The sequence below is a fragment of the Sceloporus occidentalis genome, unplaced genomic scaffold (assembly GCF_023333645.1).
Source record: "Sceloporus occidentalis isolate IW3139 unplaced genomic scaffold, rSceOcc1.0.p SCAF_11, whole genome shotgun sequence".
Taxonomy (NCBI): domain Eukaryota; kingdom Metazoa; phylum Chordata; class Lepidosauria; order Squamata; family Phrynosomatidae; genus Sceloporus; species Sceloporus occidentalis.
Window position 1 is genome coordinate 21,531,177 of NW_028316991.1, and position 22,194 is coordinate 21,553,370.

General features: G+C 40.4%; 1 protein-coding gene across 1 annotated transcript in view; it reads left to right on the forward strand.

Annotated features, from left to right (window-relative positions):
• The first annotated feature begins 333 nt into the window (after positions 1-333).
• LOC149305693 (thyroglobulin-like) overlaps positions 334-22,194 on the forward strand; it is a 90,382-nt gene continuing 68,521 nt past the window's right edge. Inside the window, exons 1-14 of the mRNA XM_089477295.1 lie at positions 334-437; positions 3,091-3,188; positions 3,983-4,186; positions 5,688-5,847; positions 12,711-12,817; positions 13,287-13,430; positions 13,963-14,148; positions 14,928-16,019; positions 16,646-17,224; positions 17,383-17,625; positions 18,919-19,047; positions 19,923-20,000; positions 21,473-21,682; positions 21,895-22,049. Coding sequence (XP_089333421.1) covers positions 4,144-4,186; positions 5,688-5,847; positions 12,711-12,817; positions 13,287-13,430; positions 13,963-14,148; positions 14,928-16,019; positions 16,646-17,224; positions 17,383-17,625; positions 18,919-19,047; positions 19,923-20,000; positions 21,473-21,682; positions 21,895-22,049 — 3,126 coding nt within the window. The 5' untranslated portion in view covers positions 334-437; positions 3,091-3,188; positions 3,983-4,143. The remainder of the gene's footprint in view (positions 438-3,090; positions 3,189-3,982; positions 4,187-5,687; positions 5,848-12,710; positions 12,818-13,286; positions 13,431-13,962; positions 14,149-14,927; positions 16,020-16,645; positions 17,225-17,382; positions 17,626-18,918; positions 19,048-19,922; positions 20,001-21,472; positions 21,683-21,894; positions 22,050-22,194) is intronic.

A 22,194-nucleotide genomic window follows, 5' to 3' on the forward strand; every position in this document is an offset into this window, starting at 1 on the left:
AACAGCACCCCATACTGGAGCAGTAGATTAGGCCCTACAGTATGCGGGGGCCGGCTGGATATAGCAAAGCCACCTGCGCCGTGGGCATTAAAATGTAATGTGCACTTACACAATTTGGCGGCCGCTGGCCTTAAAGTGCCAGGGCCACTTAGTCATTCCCAGTCCGGCCCTGAATTCATCCCTAAACTGAACTGGATTAACAGACTGACGGAATCAACTGGGTGTCTGCCACATCCTCTATTATGTATCACAGATCTGTGCGGAGTCCCAGGACCCGACGATTGCTTTTATCTCTGATTACATTAATAAGAATATATGTTTCCTACAGAATACCAGCTGGACTCGCAGACTCTGCTTCCATGCGAACTAGCCAGAGAGAAGGCCAGCAAGAGCGGAGCAGACTACATCCCCCAGTGCTCCGACGATGGATTATTCAGGTAAATATGAACAAATTCACTATTTCACAGGCCTGTTTATCCAACAGACATTAAAAGAGAACGTTCACCATTGCATTTGTTCCAGTAATAGATTAACAATACATTTTCAAAAATATTGTTTCTTTATTTAAAACAGTTGTAGTTTTTGCCTCATAATGTTTTCAGATCTGTAATCTGACCCTTAATCTACTAGACAAACACCCGACTCCTTATCACACTGCCTGTGGGAAACACTAGAATGGCTCAGTCATAATCACCCAGCCTGACACTCTGACTAATGAAAGTAGGAAGATATATTACTGTATACAGCGCTGGGGCGTTATTACTGTATACAGCACTGGGAGTTATTACTGTATACAGCGCTGGGGGGTTATATTACTGTATACAGCGCTGGGGTTATATTACTGTATACAGTGCTGGGGGTTATATTACTGTATACAGCGCTGGGGTTATATTACTGTATACAGTCCTGGGGGGTTATATTACTGTATACAGTGCTGGGGGTTATATTACTGTATACAGCCACTGGGAGTTGTTACTGTATACAGCGCTGGGGGTTATATTACTGTATACAGCGCTGGGGTTTATATTACTGTATACAGCGCTGGGGTTTATATTACTGTATACAGCGCTGGGGGTTATATTACTGTATACAGCGCTGGGGGTTCAATCCAAGGATAATTTTTTTTTTAATTTATTACCACCATCTAATTGTAGTTCTGCTTGTCTATCCCAAAATAAATTTCACTCAAATGATCTGTCACCTTTTTCATTCAGAAAACCAATTTTTAATGACCTTTGAGTAGGAGAGAGAGTTCCAACCGCAGACTGTGCTAGAAAAACTGCTAAAGTATAGATCAAATGGACTAGCGTGGTGCGTGGATCAAATAGATTGCTCCTTGCTTCTTTATTACTGCTTCCATAAATTTTCCCAAAACAGATGCATAGAATGCCTTAATTTGTCACCCATTGATGCATAACTAGAGAAAATCAGTGAATTACCCGCACCATTTGCTATCCAAACATAGCGAGGGGCAGAATGTAGCGTGATAGACAGAACATACTGGGGGTTTGATGGATTCATTAAATGAAGCCGTTTCCTCCTTATCTGTTTACATTCTGAAATTCAGCCTCTCAACAACCTCCAGGACTCCACTGATTTCCCAAATAATGCGTTGTGCAAACTTGCCAAGACAAGTTCTTCACAGTTTACAGGAAATGTCATCTCTTTTATGATGAAATACGCTAAATATGTTTAGAGAGTCATCCTTCGGATCAGAGAGTTTTGTTTGGAAAACCTCAATTTAATTTTAAAAGGGTTTTTTTTTAAAAAAAGAAACCTGCAATGCTGTCCAACACAGGAGCACAATGGACTAATAAGAAAGAAGGATGTTGATTACTTAATCAATTAATTCTGGATGAATTGAAGGCATCTGAAACCCGTCTCCTCACCAACTATGGATTATAAATGGTCAACCTAAGGAACGTTTCCTACTCGTATTTCCTGATGTAAAGACTTTAAGTCCTTAGTCTTGTTTTAGATTCAGGAGCCATATGCCTGGCCCAAGGGTGTTTACATTTCCTCATTGTATTAGCCTCTACCATTTCTGATGGGAGGCTGGTCTTCTGGCAGCCATCAACCCCTGAAGGCATCTTCTGTTCCCCTCTTTTTTTAAAGGACCCTGAAAATCCAGCTAATTTGTGCAGCTTTTTGTCCAAAGGAGGGAACCAATAAGAAAAGAAGTGTTACAAAAGTAGACGTTATCTATCAATGGCTGGTCACAGTCATATCATTGAGGGCCAGAAGATGGACCTCACAGGGTTTATTTAGCCCTTTCTTACTTGGTAGGTCAGCTCAGCTGACAAAGGGGACTGACGGGCTATCCTCCTAGAAATGGTTAGCAGTACACTATTGTATTTATGGACGTTCTAGGTGTCTGACTGGTCCCTGGTTTCCAAGGGATCCTGTTGATCCATGTCTGCATTTTAGTAGATAAAACAGCAAATAGACTGTAAGCTCCATTGGGCAGGGCCCCCTCACCTGTTGTCTCTGTTAGTCAATTTGTTACGTTACATACTACTTGTTTTGTCCTGTCTACCCATTGTACAGCGCTACGGAATTTGATGGCGCTATATAAAACAATAAATAATAATAATATGTATAAAAGAAGATTCACAAAAATAACAAACAACCAGCTTGTTAGAGAAAAAGGTCACTGTTCACAGTAAGGGCTGGAAAGCACTGGAAGCCACTACCTGTGGAGACGATGACCGCAGACTTACCACGTATACTAACTAACCAGAGGTTTTCATGAACCATGGACAATGTATACTGCTTTGAAAAGTGAGTGTTGCCCCCCATGATGCATTTTTTATAAGCCATCAGATCTCTCTACATTTCTTTTCGGCTATTCATCTGTAAACATTTTTATGTAAATAGTGATTGACGTAGGGATTAGTCTTATTTCCATGGAAGATTTTTTGTTCATTTTCTAGGAAAAATTGACATGATTTCAAGAGGGGTTTAATGGAATCATTCATATGCTAGAGTGGTTAAACTTGATGGACATATGTGTTTTTATAAACCTCACTATGTAATTATGGACCTGACATCCATTAAACAGGTGATGTAAGCGTTTACATTTGCTTCCAGGAACATCCAGTGCACTAGAAATGGCCTGTCCTGCTGGTGTGTAAATGTTGATGGTCATGAGGTCCCAGGCAGCCGGCGGACCGGGTCCCCTCCATTGTGTAAGTGAACCTTATGGGTTACTGCCATACTTGGGAACTTCTTAGGGCTAGCTACCTGGAGCATTCACTCATCTATGCGAGTGACCTCATGGGGGGGCAAGTCTACCCCAGAGTGTCTTCTGTGGGAGGGAATGTGGGATGGGATCATTGGAAAATGGGTGGGGAATAGGCAGAACATGGGCCAAGAGAAAGAAGGAACTGACCAGGAGGCCCAGGGAAGCAGGGTTTTACCCGGAGACTCCGAGCCAAGCTCATAAAGTTCCCATCTGTTACCCGGAGACTCCGAACCAAGCTCATAAAGTTCCTATCTGTTACCTGGAGACTCCGAGCCAAGCTCATAGAGTTCCCATCTGTTACCCGGAGACTCTGAGCCAAGCTCATAGAGTTCCCATCTGTTACCCGGGGACTCCGAGCCAAGCTCATAGAGTTCCCATCTGTTACCCGGAGACTCTGAGCCAAGCTCATAGAGTTCCCATCTGTTACCCGGAGACTCTGAGCCAAGCTCATAGAGTTCCCATCTGTTACCCGGAGACTCTGAGCCAAGCTCATAGAGTTCCCATCTGTTACCCGGAGACTCTGAGCCAAGCTCATAGAGTTCCCATCTGTTACCCGGGGACTCCGAGCCAAGCTCATAGAGTTCCCATCTGTTACCCGGAGACTCCGAGCCAAGCTCATAGAGTTCCCAACCTGACATTTGTAATGAATGATACAAAAACTTCAAAGCAAAACCAATCTGCTAACCCTTGCTACGTATACCACAATGTTGATATATTTTGTTTTCATTTGCACTTCAGGCCTATCGTTTTGCCAGCTTAAAAAGCAGCAGATCTTGGTGAGCGGTTATATAAATCGGACCTCGACATCCTACATCCCGCAGTGCAAAGATTCCGGGGCGTTTGAATCAGTGCAATGCAACCAGGACCTAGGGCAATGCTGGTGTGTGGACACTGAGGGAATGGAGATCTACGGAACACGGCAGATTGGGAAACCCAAACAATGTAGGTTACCTTATGATATCAGGTAAACCAGTTGCAGTGCACCTAACCTGCCCAATGTTAAATATGTAGAGTCTACTTAACCTGAGCAATGTGAATTTTTTCCAGCATACAAACAATTTATGGAACCCTGATTTCCCACCTCCAAGATGTCATTTTTAATTTATATTGGGTAGTCAGTGCAGTGAGGAATTAGTTAGATGGGATTAAGGTTAGCTTTAGGGTTATGAAGGAGTTAAAAAAAATAAAATAGAAAACTTAGAAAACTTTAAATAAATTAATATTATTCAGGCTAAGTTAACAAATGTTTTTTTGGTATTTTTCACCTTTTATTAATTGTGGATAATTTATATAACTGTAAAACTGTGAATAAATGTGTTTTATTTTTTCATAACAGAATAATATCTTGCGTAAGCTTGCGAGCAGGGTTCTCTCCACCTAATATATCGGTTTGTCTTAGTTTGTCAATTCTCATCTTGTCATACCCTTTGAATATATGTATTGTATTAAGCGCTGCGTAAATTGTTGCCGCTATATAAATAATAATATAGATAATAATAGCAATAATAATATATGAATACTTTTTTATTCTTTTTTAAAGCCCAAAAACACAAAAAATTGGTGGTCCTATGGCTTTAAAAAAGCCCAGGTACTTAAGAGGTTAAAACTTTTATGTACATGGCACAAAGTTGTGTATAGGTTAGGTGAAGTCACAAAAAAGAATAAAGAATACATCAAAAATATATGACCTGAAGGTCCATTTATTTACAAGCAAAAATAAATGTCTCCATGATTGAGCAGGCCCATACAAAACTAAGCAAAAAACAAACAAAAACTAGGAGATTAAGATTAAGACTCCACTAAAAATAGACAAAATCACTGACTATTCCACAGCCGTATCTACGGATCTTGGTGCCTGGGGCGAACACCAAGAAAAGCACCTAACACAGGTCAGAGGCCATGACCCGTGCTGATGTCACTTTTTCGCCAAAGGCATAGGGGTATTGTATTTGGAGAATTCAAGAGTGACCCTCAGGTTGTGAGCTGCCCCTCTTGTCACATGCAAGTTAACACCATGGAATGTCGATACCATCAGCTGTGCATTTACCTTTTGCCCCCAGCTGCCCCTCCTCGTCTGAGTCTGTACTGCCCTATGATGTCATATCCCTGCACTCTGTGTCTTAAAGGTGCATGGTACCTTCTGAACCAGACTATGGGGGCTGTGGGGAGTCAGCACGGCCTCCATAGTGTAATAAGCCTGTAATATGCCTGTTGAGGAGATCAAAGATCTCTGGCCCATTGAGCAGCAGGGTACTGGAGGTCCTGATCATCCAAGAGGACAATCTGCCTCTTGGTTTGGAAGCAGGGGGGCTGTTGCCCCCTGCCTGCTGCCCTAGGCCTAGTCGGCCACTGGCTACTATACCATGCTTCAAAAAATATATACACAAAACATTTATGATGAGCAGTAAATCCACATCTTGATATTGTCTATTTTAATTTCTAGGTCCCCGAAATTGCGAGATCAGAGATCGTCGAATCCTCCATGGTGTCGGGGAGAAGGTTCCTCCTCATTGTTCTGACAATGGGGAATTTTCACCTGTTCAATGCAAACTTGTCAACACTACAGACAAGATGATTTTGGATATAGTTACAAGTTTCAGCCGGTAATTTTTTTTTTATACTGTAGTTCATAAAGTGGCCAAGGTTGGAAGATGACTTAATGCTAATGGAGAATGAACGTATGGTTCCTTTAGATAGCACCATATGTTTCATTCTAAAGAATGACTGCGCAACTCCAGTCCTAGAAGACCATAAACAGGCCAGGTATTCTGCGTATCCCGACAGCAATATTTATTTCCAATTTTAGAATCTGTATGATTATTCTTCCCCATTAAGTTCACACCTGGGAACATCCAGGTTCCAGCTTCCCCGAACTCTCCCTTTATGGGATGCCAGTAGAGGGTCCCGCTGACGTTGGATGCGGGGCTAGCCTCACATGGTGAAAAACTGGCGTGGCTGGAGGGGAAGTGGGCAGAGAGTGGGGCTTTTGGCAATGCTGCTCCCGCAAACCAGAGTTCTTTAGTGATGACCTGGAGTCTCCGGTTGAAACCTGGAGAGTTTCCAGGTATGGTTATATTTCTACTTTTATTAAGCTGCTGATTATTGTTGGTTGGTTGTAACAATGGGGATAGAAGGGAGAGAACTTCAGAACAGGATATTGGTTAAGTAAAGCGGGCCCTAGCGCTCCAAGACTCAGAAGCTAAAACAATTAGAAGTCCTCAGATACAAACTTACAAACATGCTTTTCATCTTAGTCAATGCAAATCTACTGTATAATACTAAATTGAAAGAGGTACGGTGCGGAAGCTACTCCTGGCAGCAGGATAGCGCTTGAAAATCACCGCAAAAACCAAGACTGTTGGGAGGTATGATATACAGTCGCCTTGAAGCCTATACAACTTATGTGGACTAAGTGATTTGGGAGGTCACCGTGCAGCAGCTGCATCTTGCTGTCGGCTAATGAGATCATGATCCTCCAGGCCTGGAATGATGTGGGTTTTTGGTATTTGATTACGTTTCTTTCCATAGTTTGGATGGATCAGCAAGTTCTTTGCGTATCATTCACGGTCCGCAGCCTGCTTTATTTACCTTATATGGCTGTATTTTTTTGCATAGCGGGGGAAACTATGATTTTGCTCTGTTTTAGATGCAAATTAGCCTTTAAACAATGCCCCATGACATTGATCATAGTCAGAGCCTTATATATAAGCTCACAAGAGCAGGGCGCTCTTCTCCTTCTATACCAGTATATGTTAAGGTGTGTTAAGGTTATTGTCTATTTTGTGTATTGTCAGTTTTAATGCTATTGTTGCTTTTAAAAGCGCTATGAAATTTGCTGGCACTCTATTGCTCTATAATTGTGCAAATCCAGAGAACTACCCAGTGGTGGTCACATATCTCGCAAGTGCCCCATTTTTCGCGGTGCAGTTCTTTTGATCTTCTCTGACCACCCCAGGGAGCGTCATCATCAATGGACCTCTAGACCCGAGCGCCATGAGATGGCTTTCCAGATAAATGGGGAGGTGGTCTCAACAACTTTTGCCTATAGCCACACCCACTTCTACCTCTAGCCACACCCACAACAAGAGTGTCCTGATTCGGATACCTGAAATGTTGGGAGCTATGGTATACACATAAGGTGGTCTTTCATTACATGGGTTTATGAAGCTCACAGACCAACCATTGTGTTCTTCTAGGAAGTCTAATATTAGGCTTTATACTATTTTCCATTGCAGGCATTAAATCTAAATAACCCAAGTTGTTAGCAATAAAAATATAATATTTGTTGTGAAAATGATACATATCAGAACTTCAGTGATCAGCCCTATTTTTTGTAAATGGGATTTTTTTAATGATTGTATTTTCATTTATTGGGTGATTATAGACAAGACTTTATTACATCAAAATATCAAAAAAACAATTTAATTAAACAGCACACATTGCATATTTTAGGTTTTCTGCTGTCAATTGGCAAATGGCAATATATGACTAAATATTGTATGGATTTTAAAAGTAAACAAAAAAATAATGTTTTTTCTTTTTTTAAGTAAATTGAGCTAACAACTATAAGCCAGAATATAGAGGAAGTATTATACAGCTAAATTTATCTAGAAGAATGAGAAGATTTATATCATGCTTGGAAATATATACACTATATATATATACAATAATACACTTCAAGTGTATTATTAAGTTCAAGCTTTCCAAGAACCCATATCCGTTGACCCAGAAGATATCGTTACAAGAAATATATTTTCCTCTAATCTTTCAGGATGCCCCCGTGTCGTGTATAAGGTTCTGTTAGGTAAAAGGTCCCCAAACAAGTTCTATTATATCGTCCAACAGGGCCGGCCCAAGACTTTATGCCGCCTGGGGAGAAGTTTAAAATGCCGCCACCCCCCTGCCGATGCCGGGGGGGGGGTTGGCATTTTAAAATTCGCTGACGCCATTATCTACCCCCCCTTCTTTGTACTTACCTTTAAACAGTCCTGCGGCGAGTCTCCCTGCTCTGCCACGGTGCCGGCTTGTAATGCTGAGCGAAATTGACATCACTTCCGGCGCTCAGCATTACAAGGCGGCACCGAGACCGAGCTAGGGGGCTCGTAGAGGAGAGAGAGGGGCGCAGAGCGGGTAAGCGAAAACCACTCGGCGACCCTTCTCCTCCGCTTCAACAAAAAAAAAAAAGCGCTTGGGCAATTGCCCCACTCGGCTCCATTGTAGGGCCGGCCCTGTCGTCCAATATAGTATTTATTAGACTTGTGCATTCGTCTTCGGGCGAACATGAAAACGAACACGAAGAGTGCATTTTCGTGTTCGTTCTGAAGACATGAAGAAGAGAAGACAGTGCCGGTAAAACGTAGGCGAAGACGAAGACTCACACACGAAGAATCTTCGCCTTCGTCTACTATTCTCCCCAGTCCCTTCCCCATCTAACTTACCTTATCTTCAGAGCATCGCGGGAGTTGACTGAAGTGGAAATACGCAGGTTCGTCGTCAGGGGTTACAGGGCTGTGTGAGTGAGCCTATTGGTCACCTGCAGGGTCTTCCTCTGGCATCAACCAATTGGTTGATGCCAGAGGAAGACCCTGCAGGTAACCAATAGGGCTCACTCGCACGGCCTTTTTAACTCCTGATTTCTGCTCCCGTTAACCCCTGCGATGCTGCGTTGGATAACGGGAGCAGAAATCCGTAGGGTAAAGGGCTGTGCAAGCGACCAATAGGCTCACTCGCACGGCCCCTTACCACTAGTTGCTAGGCAGAAAAAAAAAATCAACCTGGGACCCTGCTGCAACAGTTAAAAGTCCGTGCCGGCGACCAACAAAGTCGCTGGTACGGACATTTAACTGACACAGCAGGGACACCAGTGGTCTCCCCGCTGTGTCAGTTAAATGTCAGTGCCAGCGACCAACAAAGTCGCTGGTACGGACATTTAACTTAGCGTAAATAACTTACTATAACTTCGGACACAATGCTGCCCTCTGTTGGTTTTACATTAAGTAGCATATGCTTGAAATCCAAAGTTATTATGCTACTCAGTGTAAAACCAACAGAGGGCAGCATTCTGTCCGAAGATATATTAGCCATATGTGGCAGTGTTCATTTTCATTTATTAATTATTCAAATAAAATATATTCCCATGATCTGCTGGTCTCCCCGCTGCAACAGTTAAATGTCCGCACTCGCAGACATTAATTCTGTCGAACTTGCAAACTCTTTTTTTCTATTTATTTTGGGGTTTTTTTGTATTAAACCATTACACGAAAGGATCATGGGAATATATTTTATTTTAATAAATGCAAATGAGCTCCCTGCCACATATGGCTAATATATGTTCGGACAGAATGCTGCCCTCTGTTGGTTTTACATTAAGTTGCATAATAACTGGATTTCTTTCAAGCATATGGAACAATGCTACTCAATGTAAAACCAACAGAGGGCAGCATTCGACAGAATTAATGTCTGCGAGTGCGGACATTTAACTGTTGCAGCGGGGAGACCAGCGGATCATGGGGATATATTTTATTTAAATAATTAATAAATGAAAATGAACACACTGCCATATATGGCTAATATATCTTCGGACAGAATGCTGCCCTCTGTTGGTTTTACACTGAGTAGCATAATATTCTGCCCGAGAATATATTAGCTATATATATGGTAGTGAGCTCATTGGTCCCCAGCAGGAGGCCCCCTGCTGGCGACCAATAGAGTTGCTGATACGCACATTTAAACTACTGGCGCCAGAGCTGCTGCAGTACGCGTTAACCCCATATTAACCCCTTAACCAGAAAAAACGAAGAAAAAACGAATATTCGCCCGAAGAAAAGACAGGAACGGGCGAATATTCGCGGAATACGAAGATTTTTTTTTTGACGAAGACGAGCACGAAGACGAACACGAAGAGCCCCCTGGTGCCCAAGTCTAGTATTTATATGCTCACATATCCTTCTTTTCCATAGCAAACAAGCCCAATTTGAAAAGTCTATCTTCATAGCTGAGAACTTTTATTTCTTTTGCCCCTTTGTGACCAGGGGTTTTACTCCCCTAAATGACCGGAGCCTTTTTTTGTAATTTGTAGCAGAATTAGTTTTTATTACAGTTTTACTTAGAATTTCTTGCACATATTAGATGCTACTGATATTCATGCTTTGTGTTTAACAACATCCCCTGAGTGGAATATTAGCCCACATGCTTAGTTTTTATAATTCTAGACGGCAGCAAAATGCTATTTACATGCTGTACTATTTTTTCTTATTTTTGAACTTTGGATTGGGTCAAAAAAAGGTGTCTTTGAGATCCCATTAGAAGTTACCCCTTATGATGTCATGCTAATATCACTGGAGTCCATTTAAAAAAAAATCATTTTTATTTTCTTTATATTTTTAAGCCTTTTATTTTTATTTTTTTTTGAAAGAGAAAAACACTCTTTTGATCCTCACTGCTGCTGTAGTAAGCTCTGTTGCCCTGCATTTCCAATCGCAGAAACTGCAGGGGTACTTATCAGATGTCTTAGGAGGGTCTGAATAAATCCTTTAGGGAACCTTTTTACTTTGAATGTGGTTTCTAGTTGTGTCAGGACTGACACTACCGACAGAGAATGCCTGAACCTCTGTTCTCCGTTATTCTGGTGTAAGCGGCGCTCTTTACACCGGATGCTAGCTCCTGCTCACAGGGGAGTCCTCAGGTTTTCTAATGACACCCTGATCTCCCATGTACTGGTGGGTAAATGTCCTCACTGCTGGGAAACCATAAGAAGTAGTATTATGTACTTTGTCATGTAGACCATGGTTTAGAGGACATAATAGAACGTCCTTGGTCACGAAGGCTTAATTAATTGTGTTGCCTTCCCTGGAACCCTTTTCAGTTTCATGATATCTTTCTATGAACTGATGCCAAAAATAGTACTTCATATTCAAGTTGAAGTCATATAAATAGATAATATTCTGGACTCATTCCCTTTTTAATACAGGATAACAACTTGCTAATTTTGCAGCAACTGCCTGAAATTAAAGTACTACAGTGATTTTCCCAAACAGCAATTTATTTTACAGTTAGCATGCTTTTTCCCTCCAAATACATAATATTACATTTTTCTATGTCAAACTGCATCTACCATTTTATTGTAAAGTCTTCTATTTGATCTAAATTCCTCTGTAGATAGATGACATCCAAGTCAGACCAGCCCTTTGTGGACAGTTTTGAACTGGCCCAGGGGCAGCCGTCTCTGTATGCCAGTGCGGCACCCTCCTGATGAGTGGCACTCCCAATGCACTTCCGCAAAAGAGTGGAGCCTCTGGGAAACCCTCTGCCCCAATTAGAGGAACGGGGGATATGCTGTCCCTGTGGCTCCGCCCTCTTGAGGAAGCGTAACAAAAAGCCAGAGCAATGCAGATAGATTTGTGGAGAACGAGATATGCAGAAACACTTCTCTTTCTCCACAAATCTGGAAAGATTCTGACCCTTTCAAAGTGCTGCCTGGGCTCCATGGACCCACCGGAACCCATGTAGTCGCCGGCCCTGGTGGGCTCCCTATTGCAGGCGGGCCCAGGAGGCATGTTCCCACATTGCCCACTTATTAATGTTGCCCTGATAAATGTGAGTGTGAATGCTTAGGTATGTTAGTGTGAGTGTCTGGCAATGTGTATTAGTGTTAGTGGCTGGTTGTGTTGCTGTGTGTCCAGGTATGTGTGTGTTTTCACACTTTTTTTGGTTCAAATTCTGAGGCTTGGCTTATCTGCAAGTATATACAGAATATGAATAATTATGGCTGCATACATCAAAAAGTGCAGGGACCACCCATTAGTCAGCCTATCCAATTCTTTGTTTCTGAAGTTTTGCTTTATAGGTTCCCTATAAAAGACCCTTTTAGGTGGGAGAAATTAAAGGGTGTTGGAGACCCAATGACAAAATCCTTGGAGGAGACAACAGAAGGATTTTTTTATCTGCTTAGTGGAACCAAAATGATAGCTTGATTTATAATTTTGGCTACCTATGCTGATGTGAGCCCAAAAATTAGATAATTTGGGGCCAACTTTGAATGTTTATTGGGTTTTAGGAGAGGAACAATAAACTCTACTCTAATTGGTCATTCCCAAAAAATAGTAAATTAAGTACCTTTTCTTTTTCACAGCCAAATACATCCCCATTCTATCCCAAAATATTTTATAATAAGGACACCAAATTTTAATGTGTAACTACCCTATAGCTAATTAAATATCTATTGTTGAATCTTGAATGGGTTTCTCATTACTCACTCTGCTTTTTTAATGTTTCCAGTTAGTAGTTCTTGATACATTTTTTATTTCATGCATTTGTTTTTTTGTCCTTTGGCGTTGCAAAGAAATTTAAAAGAAGCTAATTTATCACAACTGGAAAAGTGAAAAAAAAAATTCCACACCGGAAATTCTAATATTATTTAACAACAGCACAAAATAATTATTCTCATAATCTCTTTTTTGAATCGTAGATTTCCAGATGCCTTTAAGTCATTTACGTCCCTCCGGGAATCATTCCCAGAAATTTCTGGATACTGTTACTGTGCGGATAGGCATGGACGGGAACTTGCCAACACTGGTAAGCATTACCAGATTCTCTAAGTCCATCATATACTTCTTTAGTTTAAAACCTTTAACCCATATGGCTGACAGCAAAGTGCCTGGTTTTGTGTCATGTGCCAATTCAATATTCCTGCCAAAAATTATGAATAAGGAAAAAGATAGAAAGGCATTCAATTCAGCAATGCAGGTGGAACAGCACCTTTAAAAAAAAAACACTTTTTAATGTTAATGTTGGTGGATATTTAAAAGCTTTTGCTATGTTAAAAGCTTTTCCTAATGTGTTGTGCTCTTATCCCAAATGATTTATTACCAGGGGGAGAAGAAACCTTTTAATTGGTATAAGAGGTCTATTAATTGGTATTCATGAGTAAATTCCAGTTGGGGTTTCCTTGCCCCCTCCCCAGCTAAAAGGGCACATTTTTGGAAAGTGATGCAAATTCCATAATTTCCTTATTTTTCTTTCTTACTATTATTTATACGTTTAGGTTTAGAGCTTCTGTTGGATGAGGTCTACGACACGGTCTTCGCAGGACAATCTCCCTCTCGCTCCTTCACGAAAACAACTATCTATCGTATTCTACAGAGACGATTCCTGGGCGTTCAGCTAATTACGTCTGGCAAATTCAGATGTAAGCGGTAATCTTTTGAGTCTGTATAAAGAATCCAAGGATGCTGAAAGAGGCATATTCCAAAAAGAAAATATATGACATTAGTGACATTATTTAGAATGTTTAATGCAACATATGTTGCTTCCAGGATCTACTCAAGTATAGAGTGGGTCATTCAAACCGTTAGACTGTCTGACAAATAGATTGGGCTACCAGTTGACATCATTATAATCCACATAGAATGCTTTAAGGACATGATTTGGGAGCTTTAGCACCGAATATGCGGGATTTTTGATTAACAAGGAAAAAAAGATCATTATATCTGGACAATCCTTCTTTTGTTACCTTGGGGTCCATTGAGTGAGATGCAATTGCGTTGTCCCATAGAGATGGAGCTTATGATATGTTTCCCTATCCTTTTGGGGGTTTGACATTCCCAATTATTGTTGCAGGGATGTTCTTAGAATGTTAAGCCAAAAAGTTATTGTCAAGCAGCTAAACTTTCACTATTTTGAGAGAAAAAACTCCCGTTTTTTTTTTTTCTTTTTTATAGGCCCTACTACATGTGAAGTTCAGAGGTTCACCGACACTCAAATGGGGGGTGTTTATATACCATCTTGTACCGAGAATGGGGATTTTGAAGCTGTCCAATGTCAAACCGGTGGTCAGTGTTGGTGCGTGGATTCCAAAGGACGGGAAATCTATGGATCTCGATTACAAGGGAAACTCCCCAACTGCAGTAAGTAATTAAAAAGTATGATGAGATTCTTAATTTACATCAGTTTCAAATGAAAAATTGTGTACCCTAAGTTCTCATGGAACGTGGTTTGAAATCCCTGTGCTCTGAAAAGTATCATGCCAACACCAAACCGAGCTGCACATCAAGAGAAGACTAACTAAAAGGGCTCTGCTATATATTTGTAATTTACAAGGTGATGGCGGTAGTGTTATTTTAACATATGATGGTAATCTACAAAAATAATAATTAGTAATTGGGCAGATCCAGTAGTTGGTAAACATTTTGACCATTTTGTACAGGGGTGAAGCCTATTAGAAAGCCTGGAAACTGTAGTTAATTTGTTCTCAGAATAGAAGTCCCTTTTTTACCCTGATTTTACTACCAATTGTATAGTAATCGGCCATGTTCATTCGGTGAATATGTCCCCTTGGTCAGTGATTAGCCAGTAGTTTTACAAAAGTTCACCTACGAGACCCCGTTTACCAGGAGCAAAAACGTTCTCAACTTTAATTCAATTTACTCGATCAGAACTGGTGGGGAACAAATAGGATAAAAACACCAATTGGATACACATAGAACCAATATAAAAACACAATTGTTCGTTTCCCTTTAGAATTTCGAGTTCATGATTCCTTAGACACTTTTAAGGTTGATGAATAGACCTTTCAGGAGGTCTAGATTAATATTATCTTCAAAAATAGTATCGGCTGTAGTAACATTTTGTTTCTTAACTTGAAAAGAAAAAATAAGTATTTAAATGGCATGTTTTCTTTTTACAGATAACTATCAAGATTGTTCAAACAGGAGAAGACAGGCTTTGTCTAGTTTGTTTTATAGACCCACTGGACATTTTGGCCAACGTAACTTGTTTGGAACTCAAGAGGAGGAATTTGGTCCACGACTAGGATCCAAACACTGCTCATCCTATGTCTTGGAAACTTTTGTTAATTCGGGACTCTTAAATCCAATTGATGAGAAATTTGGAGACAAAAAAACTAAAACGGACAATTTTATTAGTGACATGGTCACTGGACTGTTCCCTTCAAGAGACCTAATACAGTTGGCTTTAAAATTTACCAAAGACCCAAAGAGATTTCAACAAAATTTGTTTGGTGGAAAATACCTAAAAAACATGGGTTCGTTTAATTTCACCGGAGCAGTGGGCGTCAGGAGCAAATTTAATTTTAGTGGATTTTTCCAGCAAATTGGCTTAACAGGAATGTACAGCGGCGGTAACTTCAAGGAACTCGCCAAGTTATTTTCATCTGAAGAAGATTCGTACTTAACTAAAGATTCATCCAATTTCTCCAAGCAAAGCTTTAACCTGAACCAGCCTATTCAAGCCAGTTTTGGGCAAATTGTGAACCTCCAAGAAAATCAAAATCTTGTCACACTTTTTGTTTCGATCCTTGAGCTAGAGGAATTTTCGAAACTTCTCAGAGAAGTTGTCTCTGTTCCACCTAAGATTTCCGAAGACGTTTCTGAAACCGTGAAGATCGTTCTACAGTCGAAAGCCTGTCCGAGGAGGGACACCAATGTCTTCGTACCGACGTGCACCGAAGATGGCAGATACGATGAAATTCAGTGTAGTATATCAGAGTGCTGGTGCGTTGATGATTCGGGTGAAGAAATAGAGGGATCGAGAACACGCGGGAAAAAGGCGAGATGTCCCACAAAATGTGAAAAAGAACGTGACTTGCAAACATTAATAAAGAAAAGTCTGCCTGCCGGGTCAGAGACGTTTATTCCCTCGTGTGATAGGAATGGAAATTTTTGGACTGTCCAGTGCATTGGTAAAAAATGCTTCTGTGTTGATTTCGATGGACAAATTATTCCCGGAACTCAGAAGTTGTCTGGAGAAAATATTCAGTGTAAGTTACAATGCATATTTTTATTATTTAGATAAATACATTGGAAAAGATATACATAAATATGTTAAATACACTATGGGTTGCTTCGCAGAGCTTTACTGAAATTAGTGAATCAAATAACATAATCAGTTCATTTTTCTATTTTAGAAGCTATTTTCTTTTCAATTAACTGCAAATGTATTGTTTTAATTTAGCCCAAAATGCGAAATGTCCCTATTTTATTTGCACATATGACATGTCTTTTAAGTCTGTTTCATCCATACAAATGTCTCACATATTTCTCTACGCCTCTCCCCCAAGTTGTATAAAAATTTCAAAATAGGGATGTTCAATATTGTGGCTACAGGCCAGATGTCAAGGAAATTCCAAGTTATTATTATTATGTATTGTTTTATATAGCGCCATCAAACTCAGTAGCGCTGTACAATGGGTAGACAGGACATAACATGTAGTATAAAACACAACAATTTGACAACAGGTGAGGCGGGCCCTGCTCCAACGAGCTTACAGTCTAGAAGCACCTAGTGGGTAAAGCAATGGATCCGCCATTTTTCTTTTACCATGACTGTGCCACAGTGACCAAATCACTTAAATTTCCATACTTAATGTACGTCTCTGCTTTCTAGGCCCCAGTAATTGTCAGTTGACCGCAAGCAAGGAGTTTCTTCGGACCTCTGGAGAACTATTATCTGGTTCTAGAACAGTATCTCAGCTTTCGGAAGTTTTCATTCCCCAGTGCTCCGAGGACGGAGACTGGAAACCCGTTCAGTGTAGCGGGCCGACCGAGCAAACCTTTGAGCTCTACCAAGCCTGGACAACACTGAACAGAAACATCTCTTTCTCAGAAACCCTTCGTATCATTCTGACCTACAAAAAGACTTCTTCTCAAAGTTTTCGGAACTTCGTTCTAGCACTTTATACCAACGGACATCAAAACGTTTTTCCTTCTTTTTCCAAATATTCCTCGTTTAGTGTTATCCCAGAAGATGTTTTAGGTGGAAACATAACAGTACAGACAGATAATGTCCTACTAAATCCTTATCTATTATGGAGAATCCTAAGCGGAGACCTAACTTATTACCCCGGCGCTTACAGTGACTTTTCGGTAAATTTAAATCACTTCGATCTGCGTACTTGCTGGTGTGTTGACCCAAATGGACAGAAAATCCAGGGGTCGGAAGTGATGCCGAACAAAGTTCCAAAATGTAAGCACCACAAATGTAAAGAGCAATTAAAGTAAAATAATTAAAATGTTAGAACCGAGAGCCATCTGCATCAAAGTTTTTTGTTAGATTTTTTTTTTAGAAGTAAAAATGACCATAAAGAACATTTACCACTAATTCTATTATCGTTAATTCCTTAGGTCCCGGGAGGTGTGAGATTGCCAAAGTGAAGAGCTTGCAGTTCGCAGAGGAAGCAGAAAATTTAATTGAGGCTTCAAACACTTCTCATTTTCCTTTCGGACAGAGCTTCTTATTGGCAAACGGAATACGACTTTCAGAAATGGATCTGCTCCATGCTGATGGCTCCTTCAAATCAGGAGTAACCTTCTCAGAGAGCTTCATGAACAGAGATAATTATCACCTGCAACTGGCTGCACAATCCAGTATGTATTAATGAGGGCATAGAAGAAAGAAGTGTTACCTTGAGCATAACCCCAACTGCATATACTAATAACCCCCAGCACTGTATACAGTAATATAACCCCCAGCGCTGTATACAGTAATATAACCCCCAGCGCTGTATACAGTAATATACCCCCAGCGCTGTATACAGTAATATAACCCGCAGCGCTGTATACAGTAATATAACCCCCAGCGCTGTATACATTAATATACCCCAAACGCTGTATACACTAATACTCCCCAGCCCTGTATACAATAATATACCCCCAGCGTATTACACAGTAATATACCCCCCGGCGCTGTATACAGTAATAAGCCCCAGTATTGTATTCAGTAATAACCCCCCGGCGCTCTATACAGTAATAACCCCCAGTGCTGTATTCAGTAATAACCCCCCCGGCGCTGTATACAGTAATATAACCCCCAGTGCTGTATTCGGTAATAACTCCCCCGGCGCTGTATACAGTAATATAACCCCCGGCGCTGTATACAGTAAGGTCAGTCCCATTTGGCTAAAAGATGGTTTTATCTCATTTTGTTCCAATAAACTCCCTTTATCTGCAGACCTGGAGGCACCGTTGCTGTCAGTCATGTGATATTTTGGGAGACTTTCCCGGCTCAAACACCACACTGAGCTGATGCTTTATGGCAATGCTAATGAAGTCCGTTCATCCATAGACGTTCATTAGTCCAGCTCGGGTATTAAGACTGAGCCATTCTATTTCTCCCCACAGGCAGTATGATAAGGAGTCGGGGTGTTGGGTCTAGTAGATTGGGGCTCAGATTACAGAGCGAGAACAAATACAAATGGCTGATATACAGCTACCTGAAAACATTATATTATGGAAAAACTATAACTGGTGATTAAAGGTGGACGCTCCCCTTAGAACATACAGCAGACATGCCCGGTTTATATATTTTAGGGTAAAACCTACTTAGTGGTATGATGCAGAGGACAAAGAGTTAGTTCATACAATCAAATCTAATAAAATGGATTGGAACAAATAAATTGGAGATCACAATCACATTGAAAAACGGTCACGCAGATTAATATTTCTAAAGAAGGTTGGAAAACCCATTAACTCTTCATTTACCAGTGACCCTGCCCAGTGTTTTGAGTGACTTAGGTTTTGTTTTTGTTATTTAATTCTTAATATATATACAATATACATAGAGTAAAGTTGGATTTTTTATTTGTAGTAGCGTACCTCTTGATATGCTTGATACGTGTTTTGAGGTTCCCATGCATGCCCACTTTCATCTCCTTTTTATAGCCCTACATTTTTACTGGAGAAGAAGGTCTGCTTCTTTTGGCGAGACCACCCAGTCGGCATATGTACCCTACGTACCCCAATGTGATGAACTGGGAGAATGGGAACCAGTGCAATTTTATGAGAGTACTGGTAAGTGAAGCTTTTATTACATGGCGCTGAAAACACAGCGTTAACCGATACATGCAATTTATTGATGAAGAAGTGAATCAACGAAGACATACATTGCACAAGTAACTCTGGACTTGAATTATGTTCCATCCACTGATACGATGACCGCGTATTTTAAACAAAATAGGATGAAGAAAAGAGTGAACCATGTAAAGACCCTACAAGCAATGGCCACTATGCCATCTTCTAGTTGCCTCCGTCCTACTCTTATATCAAGAGGAACATCATTCCTACTAAGCCCTGAGTACACACTGGGAAACTAAGCTTTTGTGTGTCTGGCTCCTATCTTGGCTACCAATAAAATCCAATAAAAATCACCTGCACGGGACCCGAGTTAAACTTTTCCACACATACTTGACAAATAAATCTGAGTAATCCCAACGGTTTTACATTGGATTTATGTTGGCAATCGATTTATAAGCTCATGTTGGGTCCAGCGTAGCTGACCTGGCAGTAATTTCCATCTCCAACAGAGACGTGGAACTCAGTAACTTCCCAATGTCCTACAATCCGGATCCATGAGTATCCACAGCCTGAAAATTCTCAGTTTTGTGTCAGCTCTCTAAAATTTATTTTGCAAAACACTTCTTAAACAATCGCCAAACAAGTTTTAGCTGCACTAAACTCAAACGTCCCATAGAATTTAAATGGAATCTTGTAGGAAATTCATTAATGATGAATTCTTAGTGATTTGCCTGAAAATGGCAGCTGGGAACAGATGTATAAAGATCAAACCTTTCAAGGTCCCCCCCGAGTTAGGCATTGACTGCATTAGGGGTTTCATAAATAGATCTTGAAATGACCCCAATATTCAGTAACCCTTTTCACTTACACAGGTCACTATTGGTGTGTGGATGAGGATGGAAACTATATTCCCGATTCCCTGGTGACACGGACATCACGTCCTCCACAGTGTAAGTTGATGACAGTTGCTTGACTTCACTTACAGAACGAATGATTCATTTTAAAAATAAAGTAGAGTTATGTATGAGTATGTTTAAATGTAATAATCAAATTGTTAAAGTTATTTGGAAGAGTAACAGGCCATATTGTAAATTTTTTTCTGGAACCATAAGGCAAACTTGAACACTTCTCAAAAATGCTACATATCATTATTATTACCGGTATTATTATTATTATATTTTATTTACTTAGTGCCAACAATTTATGAAGCGCTTCTTACAATCATTTAAGGGGAATGACAAGACTAGAAAAGACAGACTAAGACAAACCGATACGTTAGGGAAAGCGGGCTCTGCTCACAAGCTTAATTTTCCCCTGAACCAATGTTGGGCGCACCTGCTCTTCATTTAAGCAGTGATGTTAACTATAAATTCAAAATGGCCGTCTTTTGTAGGTCACACGTCATGTCAGAGAAGTCAGCTGAATGCTCTGATTGCCAGTTGGATACCACAGTCTTTCCAGTCTAATTCCAGTAGTGTTCCTGAATCATTAATCCCACGTTGTACTGAGGTAATGGCGAGAAGTCTACTGTATTGTAATTTTGTGTAATTGTTGTCATGCCTTAAAACAGCAAATTATTTTTCCACATTTGTAAATTATTATTCATTAATTTAATGATGACACTTTCATTTTAGACGGGGCAATATACCCCATTACCAAATTCAGAGACAGACTTTGGTTGCATGTTACCCATGAGCAAAGATGAAATGGCACAAGGCATGAATGGGAGTAATAATTGTGAGTACCCGGGTATTGCATTGTCTTTCGGTCTCTGTCGTTTTAAACCCTTGCACCTAAAACATTGGACATTGTGTAGAATTATTTTGCAGATTAGGAATCATCATCACTATGGTTATGGTGCTGGAGAATGTATACACATGTATAAATCCATACAAATATGTATATTTAATAACACATGTCTCTTTGAGTCCACTCCTGTAATAATAAATTATGCAAACTGAGTATTATTGTGTTGGTATTAGACTTCTTCTTCATGAAGGACAATATCCCCCAAAATGTGCTTCATTGATCTGTTTAAGCAACCCAACCGTATCTGTGTTTTTAATACTAATAATAATATTTTTAATAATAATATTGCTATATTGTGATTGCCTGTATAGGTTTTCAGTCCCCATCTTTGAATTGGGCCTCGAGGGTCACTGGGATCCATAGGCGTTTGGGCCATAAACATAGACTTAGATTGTAGTCGTAGCCACTATTATTAAATGCCATGTACAGAGGTTAAGAGGTCGTAATTAAGTAAAAACATAGAAAACACATTTTGACGTGTAAACCATGTTGCATGTGGGCTAAATGAGTTCTGTTTTTAAGGGTAAGGAGAAACAAGAGTATGCTAAAAGTGGCCTCTCTCCAATCCCCAGGGCTCCACTCTTTCTAACCTGATTCTGTGTTCCCATCATAGGTCCACTCTGCCCGTTCCCCTTCAGTTCCAAGAGTATAAAACACGGAACAGTGTTTTGTGAGGAAGTAATGGAAGGAGGGCTAAAGTTTCAGAAGTGTCAACTGAAATGCCGGAAGGGCTATCACAACGTAATTCCCAGCGAGACGTTTCTGTGTGATCTGAACAGCCGTGTCTGGGTTTCACAACCTCCACATCCCCAATCCTGCCAAAGTAAGTGGTTTTTATTTCTGTATTAATATGAAATGCGTCGGTACATTCAATAAACCGGCAGACATATTGCTAAAGAAGTACATTGACATTCTCGGCCATCATTTTGTTTTCTTGGAAGAGAGAATTGAACAGTATTCCCACTGATGCTATCATTTTTATGTAAGCCATTACTAAGTTGAACCATGAAAATGAATCTAAGTAACTGTTTTTAGGAGTCAGCTCTTTCCAGACCGTCCAAACAGAGGTATCTTTCGAACTCCTTCTCCCGAGCAGTAAAACCTGCATGGCGGATTATTCTGGGTTACTCCAAGCATTCCGAACATTCATACTAGATGATCTCAAGGCTCGTGGGTTATGTCATATTCAGGTGAGAATTATGTCCAACAAAGGGCCGTGCTAATTCATTGCTGACACTACAATGAAACCCGGAAGCCACTGTAATAGTTGGGCCAGTAAAGTCCTCAAGCTGAAGAGTGGACGCCATCTTTTCTAGCTTCACCTTTTCCTAGTAC